The 20145-nt window shown below is 42.9% G+C and overlaps 1 protein-coding gene across 1 annotated transcript; it reads left to right on the top strand.

Moving 5' to 3' along the window:
- The first annotated feature begins 17862 nt into the window (after positions 1–17862).
- Positions 17863–19014, top strand: Gpr173 (G protein-coupled receptor 173). Its single transcript, XM_026407435.2, has one exon. The coding sequence runs from the start codon at positions 17863–17865 to the stop codon at positions 18982–18984; it is 1122 nt and encodes a 373-aa protein (XP_026263220.1). The 3' UTR covers positions 18985–19014.
- Positions 19015–20145: the final 1131 nt, after the last annotated feature.

Genomic DNA, 20145 nt, shown 5'->3' with positions numbered 1-20145 from the left:
AGATCACTGAGGGTCCCACAATGTGGCCTGGGCTGTGATTTATCCTGGGCGAGACAGCTTGAGCCCCCTTCCTGGATTCCAAGACAGACCTGCTGAGAGAGTCCAGGTAAGCAGTCGGCATCTCTTTATCAAGGATGGGGGGCTGGGACTTCTTTTCTGTCTCCCCACACATTTCAGAATCTCCATCACTGCCATGCTCCTTCTCTCTCTCTCTCTCTCTCTCTCTCTCTCTCTCTCTCTCTCTCTGACTCTTTAGTCTCTCTCTTTCTGCTCCATCACAGGGACTACTAGAGCACCCAAGCTTGGAGACTCCTCATCTTTCTCCATCTTTCCCCAGTCCCAAATGTCCCATGAGAAAGGGAACCACCACCTGTTTCCCCACATAGGGTCTGTTTTTATCATTATGGTCGTGTTTGGGCATGAGGCTGTGTTAATTCCTTGTGTGCTAGCTATAGAGGGGATGCCTGGGAGCCCGGCTGTGTTCCCCTCACAATGCCTGCAGCTGCTTCCTCTCCCTCTCCCTCCTCCTTCACCCTCCTCCAGGTTCCTTGGCCTGTTTGCAGGATGTGTGTGTGTCCATGTCCGTGTGAGTGTGTTTGTGTGTATGAGAGAGAGAGAGCACCTGTGTAGCAAGCAGGTGGGTACATATGACAGGGAAGCTGCACCTAGCCCAGACCACCCCCTGCTCCTTTTTTGCCTTTCCTTCTTTCCTTCCCGTATTTCCCCACAGGTAGCACAGACTTTTGCTCATTCACTATGGAAAATATGTGATTCCCATATAGGGGGAGGAAGATGCTGTAGGGATAAAGGAAGGTGAGGTGGGGGTAGGGAGTACTTCCAGGCCCTAGACTGCCTGAAGGCTCTCAGGGGGCAAGGAACAATCCACATGATGACCTGCAGTGACCAGGCACAACATGGTCATTCCCACACTGTGGGCCTCAGCCTCCATCATATGGCTCTATCTCTGTTTCAGATACCCATGTTGTGTTTGGGACCTCCAGATCTTATGGCCTTCTGCATGGTGGCCAGCAGTCCCTATATATTGAGGGCAGGAAAACTGGTACATGGAGAACATGGATTCTACCAGGGACACATCCCTCAACTGCTAGCTCTGCAACTTTAGCAGAAGCATGCCACTTACTGAACCTCAGTTTTCCCATCTGTCAAAGATACTGGTAACCCTTCCTTCATGGTGTGTGAAGGGATTAAATGTGTTGGTGCATATAAATAAAGGATATGCATAGAGGTGGCACTGAAGCAATGTCAACCAAGCTCATGGTCAATATCATTGCTGATTGTTCATGATTAATATTGCTATTGATTATTTGGGGGAAGAGCTAATACTTGTCCAGGGTCTCAATAGAGATCTTGGGAAGGCAGCAGGTGGGCAAATGGAAGGATGGGAAGTGGGAGGAGGCAGGAGCTACCTATGTTGTTACTTATCATTTGTAGGGAATGGTAAGTGATAGTTGTAGGCAGAGCCTTCCATCCCCACCCTTTCCTGCACTTTCCCCTGTTTGTGTGCACAAACACACACACAATCTTGAGCCCCCATGATCCAGCAAAGGCCTGGCTTGCAGCCTGCAGCATCCCTGGCCCTAGTGATGTATGTGTCTCCCTGTTGAGGGGAGACTTGGCAAGAGTTTGGCCTGTGGTCAATGTTTGGCAGGGCCTGGAGATGAGGATGAAGCTTTTTGAGATCGCAGGGCTTCTGGTAGAGCTGGGGTGTGGCTCATGCAGCAACCAGACCCATTGGGAACGGATCCCAGGGAGTTGCTCACCTAGAGCCTGGGGTGGGGGGGAAGTGTGGTCTGCTGGTTGGTTTCTGGGTGTGAGAACACTAAGCAAGAGGTCGGGGGCCAGGGGAGGAGCAAGAGGAGGAGAAAGACTGAGGCCCAGAAGATCTCCTCTGTGGGAGCAGGGAGATCTGGGGTCTTGAAGCATAGGGTAGACTTTTCTAAAAAAGCATTTGGTGTGGAAAGGAGAGAACCCAGCCTGTGTCTGGAGGCATCTGACCTGAGTGTGGGTGCATATGTGCAACTGAAAACATGTGGCTGTGTATGTAGTCTGTGTGTATGTGCATGTCAGTTCGTGGGGACTGTGGGTGTATATGAGTCTCTGTGTGTGAGCAGGCCATGTGACAGCATGTGGGAGTGTGTGGGTGTCTGGGTCAGGCTTGTGTTTGTACAGGGGGCTGGGTATGACTTTGCATGTCTGTCTGGGTGAGGGAATGGGCATGTTTGATTCTGACCTGAGTGTGGGTGTGTTTCTCTGAGCCTATAGGCCTGTTGAATGTCTGGTTGTATGTTTGGTTATATGTGTATGAGTGTGTACATGTCTGGTTATATATCTATGAGTATGTGGATTTCAGAATGCTTAAGTATGCATGTCCAATTAGGTGGATTCTTAGTTGTATGTACATTCATCTCTGCCCACAAGTCCCTTTGAGTGTGAGTACATCAAAATGGTGTGTTTGTGAGTGTAAAGAAATATATGTGTCTGGCCATGCATGTAGGAGAGGGTGTGTATATGAACATGCTTGTGTGTCATGTGGGTGTGTCTGTAATGTATTTGTGTGAGTATGTCTATGTGTGAATGTCTATGTGGATTCTCTAGCATTTTTAGTTATGTATATATCTTTGTGTACATGTTTGAGTGCACACTATCTATAGACAAACCTATGATTTCATATACAATTAGGAAATGTAAGCACAGATGGGCACACTAGTATAAAGAGAACTGATTTTGTGAGTATGGGATATTATATGAATAAAAATATACTTTGTGGGTATGCCTGTATATGCACAGTGGACTATGTATATGAGTATGGCTGTGGGGGGTATATACCAGTACATATTATACATATGCAAACACAAAAGGCTGTGTGTGTAGATAAGTGGATGCATTTGTATATATGCCTAATTGTGTTTGTGTATACACCATGTGTGAGTACATATATAATTGTGATATGCATGAGTAACTACATTTCATAATACTTGGGCATTCGTGTCTCATGTGTTTTGTTTGAATTTCTGAGTATGAGTGTTATGTGAGTATATGTTTGAATATGCTTGTGAGTGATTGTGCATGTATATGTGGGTGTATATGCTAATATGTATGAACACATGACTGCATGCATTTGAGTGAACATATCCATATATATATATATATATATATATATATATATGCCTGTATGTTCATGCACATCTAGTTCTGTATGTGAATATGTCTGTGTGTGTGCCTGTCTGAATGTACATGTGTGTGAGTGTACCAGTTTGTACAGTTCTAATTATTTGTATTTGTGTGTTTGTATATCTTTGTTCTGGAGCATATACTGCAGAACAATGTAAATTAATGTATGTACATGCCATTATAAGAGTGTTTGAGTGTGTATGTATATATGAGGATGTCTTTGCAGGTGTGTTTCTATAGGTGTGGATAAATTCTTCTTGTGTAGGTGAATAGTTGTGTGTGCAAAAATATGTGAATATACTTCCATGTGTGCATGTGTGTAAATATACCTTTGTATCTAAGTCTGTCTGTGGGAATGTAGATACAAATGATTCTGCTCTCATTTGTATGGTCTTATTATGGGTGTGTGAATTTACATGGTGTGCATATCTGGCTATGGTAGTGTAAGTATATTTTTTGTTTCAATATCTGTTTGCATATGGGAATGAATTAGTGTACAAGTTTATGTGCATATGAATATAATCATAAGTATATATGCTCACACATAGACTTGCATACAAGTTTATGTGTTATAATGGCTATATATGTATCATCATCTCATTTATAATCATGCACATATATGGGTATTTGTGTTGTGAGCACACCCACACAGGTGTGTGTGTGTGTGTGTGTGTGCATAAATACAATTATGTGGTTATCTGACAATGTGTATCTGATGTTTCTTTGTCATTTCCTTAGGTGTGATACAGTTAGCTTGTCCATGGGCATGTGAAAGTATACCTGCATGTATACCTGTATTTTTGGATGAATATATATCATTCATCTACATCATATTGCATGAATGTATGTCACATATATGCCTGTGTTTAAGAGTAAATGTGTGTGGGCTGGAGTTGTAGCTCAGTGGTAGAGTGCTTGTCTAGCACATGTGAGGCACTGGGTTCAATCCTGAGCACCACATAAAAATAAATAAAATAAAGGTGTCCATCTGCAACTAAATTTAAAAAAAAAGAATAAATGTGTGAGCTGGTACAGTGTGAGTATGCTTTGACGTGTGAGTATGTGTTTGGAAGAGTGAAGTTATTTGTGCATGTGCCCATCTGATGGTGCATATGAAGGAAATTTGGCTTGGTCCTGTGTAGATAGGACTTATCACTGAGAGGGTGATAAAGAAGGTTCTTATGAATTTATGGGACTCCATGTGCACCTTAGCTTATGCTTATATGCAAGTCTGAGAGTCAGTGGTGCCCCAATAGACCAGATTTGTTTATAATTGTGAATTGGCAAGCTATGACACTTAAGCCATCCATGACCTCACTTCTGGGTCTGGGGCTTTTCTTGCCTTGACCATATACTAGGTTTTGTGGGGGTCTCAGGACAAGTCCTCTTATTATTCACACCCCAAAAGTAGGAACGAATCATGACTGATATCCTACTGGGAGAAGGAGGCCTATGAACTCTTTAAAAAAGGATTCCTTGAAACACAAAGATCTCTCTTCCCATCCCTGCTCCATCAAAGGCTCATGGCAGAATGGCATTGTATATAGTGTCTTGGGTTGGTAAATAGTTTTCATAGCACCTAAATTACACCATCCTGGCAGAAATCTAAATGTGAATGTATATATTTAAGTGAAGATATATCAGTAGAGTATGTGTGTGTGTGTGTGTGTGTGTGTGTATAGTGTGGGTTGTGTGTATGTAAGGGAAAGTGTTGCTGTTTGTGAGTAAGGTGTACATGTGAGATATTTAGGTGTATTTTGGAGGGAAGGGGTGGGTGTGGGTGTATGTAAATTGGCCTGTTTGAGTGGAGGATGGTGAATGAGAGTTTGGGTTTGGATGGGTGGAATATGTGTGAGGATGAGTATATTTGAGGGGCATATGAGTATGGGTGTATCTGAATGGTGCAGGAGAGAATAAGGGGCTATCTGGATAGTGTGTATATTTGATAGCATAGTTGTATCTGTTGTATATAAGAAAAACTGGGTGTTTCTGGGTAGAATATGTATATGAGGGAGTATGGGTACCAGTGGGGTTATTCAAGTGTGGGAATATCTGGATGGTGTGTAGATGCGTGAGAACACAGTTATCTAGGCAATGGAAGTAAATGGTGGGGTGACTCTGATGGTGTGTGTAGAAGAGAGATTTGGGGCACATCTAGGTGAGGATGTGTATGGTGTATGTGAGAGTATATCTGCATTTTGTGTGTAGAGTGTGGATGTGGACAGATTTGGATAGTGGTGATTCAGAGAGGGGTCTGGATTGTGTGTGTATATACCCACACATGGATGTGTGTAATTGTGCAGATATTTCTGAGAGTAGTACAGATATGAAAACATGTAAGTTATTGATAAGAATGTATGGGCTGGGGATGTGGCTCAAGCAGTAGCGCGCTCGCCTGGCAAGCGTGCGGCCCGGGTTCGATCCTCAGCACCACATACCAACAAAGATGTTGTGTCCGCCGAGAACTAAAAAATAAATATTAAAAATTCTCTCTCTCTCTCTCTCTCTCTCTCTCTCTCTCTCTCTCTCTCCTCTCTCACTCTCTCTTTAAAAAAAAGAATGTAAATATGTATCTATCTGGGTGGGATACAAGAGTTTGGATTTAACTGGGTTGGAATGAGTGTGCATGTAGTAGGGGTGTGAGTGTGTATTGGGATGATACATGTGTAAGTTTCGGATTGCACGGGAGAGAAAGTGTGTAGGTACATTTGGGCTTTGTGTGACATGACACAGTGTGTGAGAATATATGGGGTGGAATGGGTACAAATGTGGATGTGTTAGGATGGTGGGCAGGTGAGAGCATGAGTATATTTGGGTGGCAGAGTGTGCACTAAGGTATATGTGAATAATGTGTTTTAAGAACTTTGGTTGTATATCTGGGTGGAGTGTGAGTGTGTATGTACTTGTGTGTGTGTGTGTGTGTGTGTGTAACTGAATAGAGAACATGTGAAAGAGAACATCACAATGAACCTCACCTTTATGTAAAATTATAATGCACTGATTAAAAAATAAATTAAAGGGAAAACACTAAACTAGAGGAATGATATTGGGGAGGGAGGAGGGAAAGGGAAAGTACTGGGGAATGAAATGGAGCAAAGTATGTTATATGCACATATGAAGATGTCACAATGAACCCTAATATTATGTATAATTATAATGCACTAATAAAAACATAAAAGAGAGAGTTTGGAGCATATCTGGATGGGAGTGTGTTTATAGGGTGTGGGTGCATCCAGGTGGTGTGGAGGGTATGAGAGCATGGGTATATCTGGTGAGTAAGATGTGTGTGGTGATGTGTGAGGGTTGGATATATCTGGGTAGGATGTATGTTTGAATGTAGATTTATCTAGATGGTGTTTGTGGATTTGAATGGTCTTAATGGTTTGAATGTATTTGGATGGGAAATGTGTCTGAAAATATGAGTGTGTCTGTCTGTGAATTTGGATTTATCTGGATGTCATATAGGTAGTGTATCTGGATGTTTTGTGTGTTCGGTAGTGTGGGTGTGTCTGGATAAGGTTTGGGATTGGGGGCATGTGTATGAATGTGTATTTCCTCAGGCACATACATTTCTGTTGGGATGACTCTGGATAGTGATGTATGTACAAGAGGGTAAATGTATCAGAGTGAGGCTATATTTGGGATGTGTGTGTTTGAATGTGATTGTGTCTGAGAGAAAGAAAGAGAACTTGAGAAAGTATAAGTGTGCATCTGGACAAGATTTGTGTGTGAGTGTGGGTTCTCTGAATAATGTGTAAGTAAATATCCAAGTGATTGTGTGTCTGTGTGTGTACACATATTTAGATTGAGAATTTGTGGTCTGAGTATCTGAGTTGGGTGGAAAGTGTATGTGGTTGTAGGTGTGTCTTGATACCTTGCATGTGAAAGATTGTAGATGCATCTGGGATAGATATGAGGGCTCTGAGCTTGGGGGCAAAAGTTCGAGTGTATCTGAGAATTGAATGTGAGACTGTGGGTGTACTGAGTTGGGATTTGTTTAAGTGCCGCTATATCTGGATAGAATGCTGGTGAGTGTAAGTGTATTTGAGGTATGTATATATGAGGGTAGGTGTATTTAGATAAGATGTGTGTGAGAGTGTGAATATATTGGTGTTGGGTATATGTGTGAAAGTGGGCATATCTGAGTCGTGTATGAGAAGAAGAATGGGTGTGTATCTGGGTTGGGGCATGTGGCAGTGTGGGTATATCTAAGTAGAATGGTGCAGTTCTTTCTGGATGGTGTGTGTGTGTGTGTGTGTGTGAGAGAGAGAGAGAGTACTCAAGTGGTATGTGTACATGAAAGTATATAGGTAAGTCTGTGTGGAATGTGAGTGAATCTGGGTAGGTGTGCATGTGGGTATATCTGGGTAGTGTTCATGTTCAAGTGTATTTATGTGGGGAATGTACATGAAAATGTGAGTATGTGTGTGTGAGTGGATTTATCTATATGTCATGAAGGTGGTGTATCTGGATGTTTTGTGTGTTTAGTAGTGTGGGTGGGTAGGATCTGTGATTATGGGCATACATATGAATGTATGTATATTTCCTTGGGTATATACATCTCTGTTGGAATGTCTATAACATCACCATGTCCATTTTTTCCATCCATGTATATGACTAGGTGAGTGTGGTCATACATTTTTACCTGTATTGAGAGTGTCAGTAAGTGGGGAGCTGACTTGTACGTGTGCATGTTTGTGCTAGAATGGTGTGTGTTTATATATGAGGTGAGTGTGTTTCTACATGTAAATTGGATCTTCAGGATCTCTGGAGACAGCCTTCAGGTGTGAACCTTAGTTCTGTGGTTTATTAGCAGTGTAGCTTTGGGGAGATCACCCAACCTCAATAAACCTCCAGTATCTTATCTATAGGGAGTGGGTAATAATACTACCTATCTCATAGGGTGAGGATTAGGTGAGTTAATATATGAAAAGCACTTAGAACAGTGCCTTGCACATAATAAGCCCTCTCATGAGGTGTTACCTATTAATGCAATTATTATCTACCTCCTTGTATAACAGTATGTGTCCATCTGCAAGTGCAAAGGGGGTTTCCATGTGCATATTTGCCCCATTATCTGTGTTCATGTGTAGGTGTGAGAGAATAAGACTGTTCACATATGAAAATGGGTTTATACATATATATGCCCCAGTGTGCATATTAATTACAGGTGCAGGTGCATGAGAAGGGAAGTATGTGTCTAGATATGGATGGAGTGGGTTGGGCCCTGTGTGTATATTTGTGGGTACACACTCTTCTGGGCATATGAATACACATACCCATATCTGTGGTAGCATCTGCGCGTGTGCAGGTGTTCTCTGCATTGCTAGAATTTCTGTATATATGACCATGTGTAAGTGTAAGTGCATATGTGCATGCCAATGTGTTTTTTTCTGACCATGGAACCAGGTTTGCAGCTATCAGCATTGAAATGCATGCATGTGAATCTCTATTGTGAGAATCCATAAATGTCATTGGTTAGTATCCAGTTTTATATGTGATGATGCAGGTGGATGTATGTGTGTATAAAGAGTTTGTGTTTCTATGGCTGTGTATTAGGATGCATGAATCTGTGTTGTGTGAGTGCATGTGTAGGTGTGAATGGGTGCTGCCTCTGAAGGCTTGTGTCTTTAGGTATTTATTTATTTATTTTTAATTTTTTTTGGATGGACATAATACTTTTATTTTATTTGTTAATTTTTATGTGGTGCTGGGATCAAACCTGGTGTCTCATGCATGCTAGGCAAGTGCTCTATAACTGAGCCACAACCCCAGCCTGTCTTTAGGTATTTATAAGCCTCAGTAGCTATGTGGTATGTATGCATCAGTCTACATTGCTCTACATGCCTGCTTGCCTCTGTATGTAGCAGTGAACCTGAGTAATTTGCCTGTATTCATGAGCATGTCTATACTGTGTGTATATGTCTGTGTGCCATGGCAGATTTGAGTAGCTTTGTATAAATAGTGAGCTTTAATCTCTTAGTGTGAGAGTCAGTGTATGGCAGGTGAGGGCCTGGATCTTGGGATGTGAGCAGGACTTGACTTGTGTCTGAATGTCAATTCTTATGTCTGCACAAGCAGGAAGTGCAGGTCCATGCAATTTGGTTTATATGTGTGTGTACTGGAAAGTGACCTTTGAATGATGAATGTGTCTTTGCCTAGTCCTGTATTTCTATATCTGCTTGTGTGTGTGTATGTGTGTGTGTGTGTGTGTGTGTGTTGCATACCCTTGAGTGATTCAGAGGTATATGTGAGTGGGTACCTAGATACATATCTACCTATTTCTCTGTAGATGAAGATTGTGTGTGTGTGTGTGTGCATGCACGTGCACGCGCATGTGCATATAGGAGCACCTAATTCTGCTTATCAGCTGGTATGTCTGTCTATAAGTGCAAATTTGAATCTTCATGTACCTATGTGCCCCTGTGGACCTATCTATGTGTGGTAGTGTTTTAATGTGATGTGACTAAATGTAGATGTGTTAGGGCACTCACAATCCAGCACCCAGAGAAAGTGAAGTCTTTGTATGGCACAGTGTGATAAACTGAAAAGGATTTGGGGTTCTGAGACTGGGTGAAAAGAAATTTCTTGCATTGTCTCATATGAGGAAAAAACAAAAATGCAAAGTTTGGGGGACTGAATTTGATACAACTTTCATATGAAATATTTTCAGAATTTTTTCATGACACATTTGAGCTCGCTTCTAGAATATACCATTTTTACTCACTAATGTAAATTTATAGTGGTCAATATCTGTACACACTTCTTCTGAGCCTTTGGTTGTAACTGCCTGGGTTTATTTCATGGTCATTTGATTAATTTCTGTCATTTTAAACCTTGGTTTGGTAAATCTGTTGGTGTTGAGCTTAAATCTTTTACATCAAGTTATTTTGCTTCTTTGTAAAAAAAAAATAAACAAGTGAAGCAAATAACAACTGGTAGTTTGGGCATGGATAAAATATCCATCATGGTTTGCCATTTCTTGATCCTGAAAGCCATGTTATTGAAGGTAAGGCCCATTCCACGAATAGTGTTCAGGCACATTTTGCCCTAAGTCTTTCATAATTAGCTTGAATGTGTGAAACATAAATGCATGATTCTGCGGGTCAGCAAAGCTCACCTCAAAAACATGAGCCTTGAGGTCATTGGATAGCATTGTGGTTTCTCTAAAGCATCAAATGCAGTTTCCACTGTTCAATATAGCTGGTGCTTCCATACCACACCACTTAATCTTAAGAAATGGAACAACTACTCGTTCATGCCTCCCTTTTCCACCTCCCCTTTATAACTCACTTGCTCTTGCCATGGTCAGAGACCCAGGCTTTAGGCTCAAAGTAGCTACATGATCTTTTCTGTCTCTTGGTAGTCACCATCAATAGGAAACTGCTTGCAAAAGTAGGTGGCAACAAATGGTCAAAGAATATATATATTACTGATTAAAACTCCTTGAGGGGGCTGGGGTTGTGCCTCAGTGGTAGAGTGTTTGCCTAGCATGTGTGAGGCACTGGGTTCAATTCTCAGCATCTCATATAAATAAATGAATAAAATAAAGATCCATCAACATCTTAAAATTTTTTAAAAAAAATTCTTTCTTAAGGTGGGGATGTAGCCTAGTACACAGGAGGCCCTGGGTTCAATTCCTCGCACTACAAAAACAAATAGATAAGCAAAACAATTTATTTCTCACCAATAATCAGAATTTGGATAATACAGTCCTTGAATCTGGGCTGGGTTGTGGCTTAGTGGTAGAGCTCTTGCCTAGCACGTGTGAGGCACTGGGCTCGTTTCCTGGCACCATGTACAAAATAAACAAATAAAATTAAAAAAAAGAGAGAGGATCTTTCTTAAATCTACCACCTATTTCTCTTCTTTCAATCAAATGTGATGTTGAAATTTCTTGTAATCAATATTCATGAATTTTGAATCCAACAAAAAATTTTAATTTTCAGTATCTCAAAATATGATGGAGCTTTTCCCCAGAATAGAAATTAATGTTTCTCTACACATCCTAATAAGTCTTATTTCATATTCAAATTGTAACACCAAGTAAACATCACCCAGGGAATCATACTTGACCTCACTTCTCTCAAGTTGAAGTTTTGCTTTGAATCTGTAAACCTTGTCAGCACTGCATACTCTGTTATACAATATATTTGAGTGTTTTTAAATTTTTGAATGTATTTTTATTCATGTGCTCAAAAAGCCATTTGTTGAGGCCAGTAAGCTCAAATCTGTAAAGTAAGAATCATTACAAAGAAATGCTTAAACGTTTCCTTTAGCTGAGATATATATATATATATATATATATATATATATATATATATATATATATATATTACAAAATCCCTACACAAGTAGGTAGGTTTAAAACACCAGAGAAGGTTGTACTGATCCCAATTCTTCAGAGAAAGCTGAAAGATAGGTGAGGAGTGTCTTGGATGTAGTTAAATTCACACAGCATTATTTACTGTGGAAGTGATGCTGGTTTACAGGCCAACTTTTACAGGTGAATGAAACTCAGTATTATCAGAGCAAACTTTCTGCCAGCAAACAGCAGCATTGATCCACAGACTTATGCAGAGTTTCCACAGTATCTCAAAATATTCATGTACCAATTTGCATATTTCAACCTTAGTTCATTTTGGTACTTCTTTCATTTCTCTTCAGGGTTTCTGACTATTATAAACTAAGCATAGTTAGATGACACCCACAGATGCATCACTATTAAGATGAAAACTCTTTTGATTCAACAGTCTTCTAGGTTAGTGTCATCTCAACGTCCTTTGACCTTTCATCAGTGTGTCCCTAATAGCAATAATTGAGAACTACAGTTTTTGTGTGTGTGAGTGTATGTATGGGGGGGATAGGCACTGGGAATTGAACCCAGAGCCCCATGCATGCTAGGCAAGCACTCTACCATTAAGCTACACCCCAGTACTTCCTAATAGCAATAGTTGAAAGTGTCCCCTTTCCTATTCCCTTAACCTCATTGGTCCCAAATATAGTGTGGGACAGTTCCCTGCCATGAAGGCCTAGATTTACCTTTACTGAATCAACTCAGTTAAGTCACATTTCATTCATTTACTGTTGAATATTTTTACCTAAAAACGAAAGGTAGAATGATGAGGACTGGCATTGTGGCTCAGTGGTAGTGTGCTTGCCTACCTAGTATGTGTGAGGCACTAGTTTCACTCCTCAGCACTACATAAAAATATTTTTAAAAATAAATTAATGATGAAATACCACCACGAATCCAATTTGGCTTTTTTTTTTTTTTGTACTAGGAATCAAACCCAGGGTGCTTTACCACTAAGCTACTCCCCAGCCCTTTTAATTTAATTTAATTAATTATTCAAGACAGGGTCTCTCAAAGTTGCTGATGCTAATCTCAAACTTGCAATCCTCCTGCCTCAGCCTGCCAAATTGTAATCCCAAATTGCTGGGATTACAGTAGTGGGTGGTGCCCCAATACACTTTTTAATGTAACCTATTTGTAATATCCTTTTACTATCTGGAGACAGAATTCTTAAATAATATAAGCACTCTACACATGCAATTTCAAAAAGAAAATCCATACAGGTTTTTTTTTTTTGTGTGTGTGTGTGTTATTAAGGATTGAACCCACAGGTGCTCTACCTCTGAGCTACATCCCCAATCCTTTTTATTTTTTTTAATTTTGAGATGAGATCTTGTGAAATTGCCCAGATTTGCCTCAAGCTTGTGTTCCTGCTGCCTTAGCCTCCCAAGTCACTAGAATTTTTTTAAGTTATAAATGGACACAATACCTTTATTTTATTTGTTTTCATTTTTGTGTGGTGCCGGGGATAGAACCCAGTGCCTCATGCATGCTAGGCAAGCGTTCTACCACTGAGCCACAACCCTGGCCCCAAGTCACTAGAATTTTAAGTGCACCACCACACTGGGCTCATATAGTATTTTATACAATATGCATATTTTATTAACTATAATACTAATATGAAATAAAAGGGAAATGACTTATAAGAAAATAATGTATATTTCAATATGTAAATGCTTGGGTGTGGCACTCTTTAGGATATTCAAGAAAGAAATTAGTGGCTCATAAGACCCTATAATAAATAAATATGGATTTAGGAGATGGGGGAAAGTTCAGGAAAATGATAGGCAAAATCATTTGGATGAGAGTTTACAAAATAGTAAATCGTGCCAAGGGAAGTGCACCACAAACCAAAGGACAGTCTCATCTCGACTTACAAAGACAGACACATTCCTGGATAATTCAGGGTATATTAGAACCAGAAAAAAGAAATGGCATTTGACTGAAGTAGGTTACAGTCTAGCTTCTGTTAATTATAAGTTCAAAGTCCTAAGGGATGCAGGACATATGGTGGTGGTGTGGTATTGCCATGCAGATCACTGGCTGGCCAGCATCCTTGCCCTAGACCCCTAAATAGGACACCTTACACTCCATTATTGTGGCAACCAAAAATGCTCCTACAAATTTCCAAAATGTCCCCTAGGGGGCAGCAATGGCTTTGTTGAGAAAGGCACTGGTTCTTAGGCATTGTACACTGTGTCCCTGTGTGAAGAGGCAGAGTATAAGATCGACTTCCATCTCGTGTGTGTGTGTGTGTGTGTGTGTGTGTGTGTGTGTGTGTTGTGCACGGGCGCGTGCGCGCTTGTGTGTGCATGCGTGCCCAGGAGAGAAAGAGAGAGAATGTGTTTGTTATTCATGTATGAGTTGGTTGCTGTCCAAAAGGCTCCATAGCCACAGGTTGTGTTTGTGGAAATCTGCAAGTGTGTATGTTTGCATGTGAGAGTGCCCAGGCACCAGCACAGGTGTGATCTGTGGGTGCACACACATCCTTAGCCTTAGCTGGGACCCAGTTGTGGCTGCTAGTCTGTGCTCAGGAGCACCCCATCGTCACTTACAACAATCTCCCCAGTTTTCCCAGAAACACCAGGGCTTTGTTTGCTGCCATTGTTTTGTAAGGGTTTTTTTTATTATTATTTGTTTGGGTTTTTTTCTGTTTTAGCTTTTGTTTCCACTGAGACTCAGGGTTACTCATTATTCACCTTCTCAGTCTTAGCGTGTCTCTCTGTTTCCCCCCATCTTTATTTTTGTCTCTCTATCTTTCATTTACCATCTCTCTCTAGTCTTCTAGATCTTTCTTTCTGTTGTCATCCCTCTTTTTCCCCCCTCTCCTTTTCTATCTCTGACTCTATTCCTTTTCATTTTCTGTTGTGATGTTTCTCTATGTGCCTGTCTGTATCTTTTTTCTCACTCTTCTTCCCCTTTCTGTCTCTATTTCAATCTCTTCCTTTCTCCTCTTTCTCTGTTTATCTCTTTCCCCCTCCTGTGTCTCCATCTGTCTCTCTCTCACACACACACACCTCTCTTTTCTTTCACTATGTGTCTCTCTAAATTTCTCTTACATTCAGTCTCTATTTCTGTCCCTTTCCTCTTGCCTCCCCTAAAGGCTAAGGAGTGTGTGTGTATGTGCACATACTTGTGCACAGGCATGGGTGTATGCACATGTACACATACCCAGATGAAGGCTGCCCTCCAGTTCTGAGAGGGGGCCACCAGAACTTGAGGGACTGAAAGAGAGCCCAACCCTCCTTCTCCTAACACCTGTCCTAGACCCCTCCTATGCCAGTAAGCCAATGACTCTGAGACTTCACAGAACCATAAAAAACAAAACCAAACAAAAAACAAAAGACAAAAAAAACCCACAACTGGTTCTAGGAGGCTGTGGCAGACTAGGTAGGACTGGGTCAGGAAATAATATAGAGAGAAAACTTTAGAAAGGAGGTGGTAGGAAAATATCCATTTAAGCTCCACCTCCTCTAGCCCAGCCCAGCCCAGCCCCAGCCCCAATAGCAATTGTGAGTTTCTCCAGCTTCTGTTCAAGTAGCTCAGCTACCTTCCCTCTGGGCTCTGCCCAGTTGCCTTATCAAATCCCAAAATTCTGTACCTGCACACACCAGATCCTCTCCTGATTTCCCCAAGCTCAGCTGTGCCACTCTCACTACCAGACACAATCCCCAGGCCATTCTTTCAGCAAATCCTACATGGATGCCCCCAGGGAGTCCTCTCTACTCACCAGCCCATTTAGTCCCTCAGTCAATTTATTTGACATCATTTCTGAGAACCTACTGTGTGCTCTGTACTGCTCCTATATAGGGCTGAGGTTGTGGCTCAGCGGTAGGGTGCTTGCCTAGCATGTGTGAGGCCTGGGTTCAATCCTCAGCACCACATAAAAATAAATAAATAAAATAAAGATTATGTGTTCAACTATAGCTAAAAAAATATTTTAAAAATAAATTATATCGTGTGTTAGCAAGAGAAATTCTAGGAAGAAAAAATAAAGGAGAGAACCAGGAATGGGAATGTTGTGACCTCTCCTCTCACCTGTATTACTGCAGGATCCTCTGATTAGTCTCCCCACTTCCACCATTGCACCATATGATCTGTTCTCAGCAGCAAGTGGGATCCTGTTCAGTCCTAAATCATATCACACCTCACCTCTGCTCAAAACCCATTTCATTGTGAGTCAAAGTCAAAGTCCTTACCATGGCCTCTGTGGTCTTTCCTTGCCACCTTTCTGACCTCACCTGGAAGCACTTGCCCTTTGTTCATTCTGTTCTACCAACTCCTTCCTTGCTTTTTCTCAAATGTGCCATACATTGCCCCACCCCAGGGCCTTTGTTCAGGTTGTTCCTATTGCCTGGATTTCTCTTCCCTCAAATAGCCATGTGACTCTCTTCCTCACTTCCTTCAGGTCTTTGCTCAAATAACATTTCCTCAGTGAAAATTTCCCTGTCTGCCTCATCAAAGACTGCAATACCTTTCCCAGCCCTAGTACTTCCTATTCTTCCCTCCTTTATGTTTATTCATAGGAATTTGTCATCATCTGATATACCAACTTCGCCTGTGTCTCAGTGTCATCTTCACAAGGGCAGGGATCTTCATCTGTCTTGTTTATCTGTCTTGTCCTCAGTACTTAGAATAGTGCCTGGCATACAGTAGATACTCAACAAATAAATATTTTTTCAATGAATGAATGAACACATACAAGCATGCTTTCATCTGTGTATTCATGCATATTCCTCATCTCACCCAAAGTAAAAACCAAAGTCCTCTTCATGGCCCACAGTCTATACTACTTGACCTTGGACACGTGTATGACCTTACCTCCTACCACTGTCTCCCTCACCTATGCTACTTTTGTGACACTAATCTTTCCATTGTTCCTGGAGCGTGCTGAATGCGTATCTGATCTTGAATAAAGAAATCTAGGAGCCGGGGTTGTAGCTCAGTGGTAGAGCACTTGCCTAGTACATGTGAGGCATTGGGTTTAATCCTCAGCACCACATAAAAATAAATAAATAAAATAAAGATATTGTGTCAATATACAACAACAACAAAATTTTTTAAAGAAGCCTTGTTATCCTAAGAAAAAATTTTAAACAGAAATCTATTTGATGAATGACTGCCAGCATGTTTTTTAAAAAAGATGAAATAGAAGCCATGCATGGTGGCACACACCTATGATCCCATCAACCAGGGAGGCTGAGGCAGAAGGATCAAAAGTTTGAGGACAGGAAAGGTAGCAGAATACAACAGTCACTAATATGCCATTATGTAGAAATGTGAGTATGTAATAGATGTGATTCTGCAATCTGTATTTGGGGTAGAAATGGGAGTTCAAAACCCAATTGAGTCAAATGTATGAAAGATGATTTATCATGAGCTCTGTAATGTTTTGAACAATCAATAAAAAAAAAAAAGTTTGAGGACAACTTCAGCAACTTAGCAAGGCTCTAAGTACCTAAGTAAGACCCTGTCTCAAGGTAAAAAATTAAAAGGCCTGGAGATGTAGCTCAATGGTAAAAGGCCCCTGGGTTCAATCCCCAGTACAAAAGGAAGGAAGGAAGAAAGGAAGGAAGTGATGGGGGGGGAGGAGAAAAGAAAGAAAAAAGTAATAAAATAGAATGGAGTACACTACACATGGGATCAGTTCTGTTTTTTGAAACTTGCTGAGTTGTGTGTGTACTGGGTTGTGGTGTAAAATATCCTTTTTACTGTGGGTGGTGGTCAAAAAAGTTTTAACACAACTTTGAGGCTTTAAAAAGGGGGAAAGGAGCCCCAACAACATTCCTGTCCCCACAGATGCACAAGTGTAGGAAATGGGTAACTGAGGACATCCAAAGAGATGAAGCATCTGCACCCAGCAAGGAAGGGGTAGGAGCAGGAGTGGGCTAGACTCAGGGCCAGACTCAGGGCCTGACCCTAACTAGGGAGTCAGTGGGAAGGGTTCACAGACACACTAACCCTGGCCTTTATGTTTCTTCCTCACCTTTCCTTTCCACCCATTTCTCACTGTCTCTCATTTATCTCTGTTTCATATCACTCTTTTTTATCCTCTTATCCTTTCCACATCTGTGTTGTTTATAACTTCGTCACCATTTCTCTCTCTCTCATTCCTTCCTACTGTCTCCACATATTTGTGTGCATTTTTCTGTTTCTCTCCTGTCCTCACTTCTCTGTCTCTCTGTGTCTGTGTCTCCCTCACCGTCCCCACTTACAGGTGCAGCCCAGCAGGACAACTGATGGAGTCCCCCAGGGCCCATCAAGTACCGGACTGGCTGACCCCCTAGGGTTGGGAGTAGCCCTTGCCCCTCAGTATGGCCAACACCACCGGAGAGCCCGAGGAGGTGAGCGGCGCACTGTCCCCGCCGTCAGCATCGGCTTACGTGAAGCTGGTGCTGCTGGGACTGATCATGTGCGTGAGCCTTGCGGGCAACGCCATCTTGTCCCTGCTGGTGCTCAAGGAGCGTGCCCTGCACAAGGCTCCTTACTACTTTCTGCTGGACCTGTGCCTAGCTGATGGCATACGCTCTGCCGTCTGCTTCCCTTTTGTGCTGGCTTCTGTGCGCCACGGCTCCTCATGGACCTTCAGTGCACTGAGCTGTAAGATTGTGGCCTTTATGGCTGTGCTCTTTTGCTTCCATGCGGCCTTCATGCTGTTCTGCATCAGCGTTACCCGCTACATGGCCATTGCCCACCACCGCTTCTACGCCAAGCGCATGACACTCTGGACATGCGCAGCTGTCATCTGCATGGCCTGGACTCTGTCTGTGGCCATGGCCTTCCCACCCGTCTTCGACGTGGGCACCTACAAGTTTATCCGGGAGGAGGACCAATGCATCTTTGAGCATCGCTACTTCAAGGCCAATGACACGCTGGGCTTCATGCTTATGTTGGCCGTGCTCATGGCAGCCACACATGCTGTCTATGGCAAGCTGCTCCTCTTCGAGTACCGTCACCGCAAGATGAAGCCAGTGCAGATGGTGCCAGCCATTAGCCAGAACTGGACATTCCATGGCCCTGGGGCCACAGGCCAGGCTGCTGCCAACTGGATCGCCGGCTTTGGCCGTGGGCCCATGCCACCAACCCTGCTGGGTATCCGGCAGAATGGGCATGCGGCCAGCCGGCGGCTGCTGGGCATGGACGAGGTCAAGGGTGAAAAGCAGCTGGGTCGCATGTTCTACGCGATCACACTGCTCTTCCTGCTCCTCTGGTCACCCTACATCGTGGCCTGCTACTGGCGAGTGTTTGTGAAAGCCTGTGCTGTGCCCCACCGCTACCTGGCCACCGCTGTTTGGATGAGCTTCGCCCAGGCTGCTGTCAACCCAATCGTCTGCTTCCTGCTCAACAAGGACCTCAAGAAGTGCCTGAGGACTCATGCCCCTTGCTGGGGCACAGGAGGTGCCCCGGCTCCCAGAGAACCCTACTGTGTCATGTGAAGCAGGCGGGTAGGCAGACAGGCAGGGAAAAGGTCATGGCCACCATGGTGGGGCCAACAACAAGGGAGGGGTGGGGCCCCATACAGGAGCCTTCTTTTCTGAGCTCCAGCCCCAGCCCCTCGAACCACCCATAATCCAGGCACCTTTGCCAATACCACCCTAGGGTGGGGGACTGGGAAAGAGGCATCCTAGTTTTGTGGGGCCTGTCTCTGCAGCCTCCTTCTCTACTTCTACAGTCTCTCTCTCTCTCTCTCTCTCTCTCTCTCTCTCTCTCTCTCTCTGACAATTCAGAAAAAGAAAACAAAACTGAAAATGCAGGTTTTTCTACTAACAGATAAGGAGGCAGGCTTTCTTGCTTTAATGTCTCTCCTTCTGACATTGTCCAGAAGGGGGAAATTTGTCCTGTAAAATAGAATTCCAGAGCTCTTATTGCCCCTTCTGCTCCCAGGCACCCTCCCCTTCCAAGTCCTTTAGCAAGGCCTGGATGTTTAGGGAGAAACTTATCCAAGGTTGCCAACAAGAGGGACCAAAAGGGGTGCTAGGTCCCCAGGGAGCAAGGATGTCTATTGCTATGTTGTGTGCAATGTCGTTTTTGGCTAATGCTGGTCCCAAGCCCAGTCTTCTCTCCCTCCCCACCATGTCCAGACCTCTCTAGTGCTTCTTGAGGATCTATTTGAGAAGCCAAGAGGGTAGAGAAAAGGGCCCCCATGATGGGCCCAAAAAACTAGGTAAAGAGTAGGATGTGAGCTGAACTCCTTGAGCTGAAGAGATCGAGCGTAGCCACATTCTCTCACACCATCTCCTGGATCCCTAGCCCAATAACTCTTCTTCCTGAGGATGGAAACCCACTCCAGCCCCACTAGGGCTGTAGGTGTCATGCAGGCAGGAGTAGCCCCTCAGATGTGTAGGGAAGAAGCTGAACTCCCCAGAGTACCTTGGATCCCAGAGCCTGAGGTCAGAGCTGAATTCAACCCCAGAATTTCTCCCAGGTTCATACTACTCTTCTGAAGATGAGAATTCTTTTGGGGCCTTGGTAACTGATAGTGGTATAAACCCCAAGGCACTGTGGACTTGAGTCCATTCCTATCTGACCTCTTTTTGTCCCCCTAAAGCCTTGGGCCACAAGCCCCTCCTTGGTAGCCCTTGGCCTTCTGGGTCAGC

Source organism: Urocitellus parryii, chromosome X (assembly GCF_045843805.1).
Source record: "Urocitellus parryii isolate mUroPar1 chromosome X, mUroPar1.hap1, whole genome shotgun sequence".
Taxonomy (NCBI): domain Eukaryota; kingdom Metazoa; phylum Chordata; class Mammalia; order Rodentia; family Sciuridae; genus Urocitellus; species Urocitellus parryii.
Note: the sequence above shows the minus strand (reverse complement) of the source record. Positions and strands in the feature narration are given on the sequence as shown.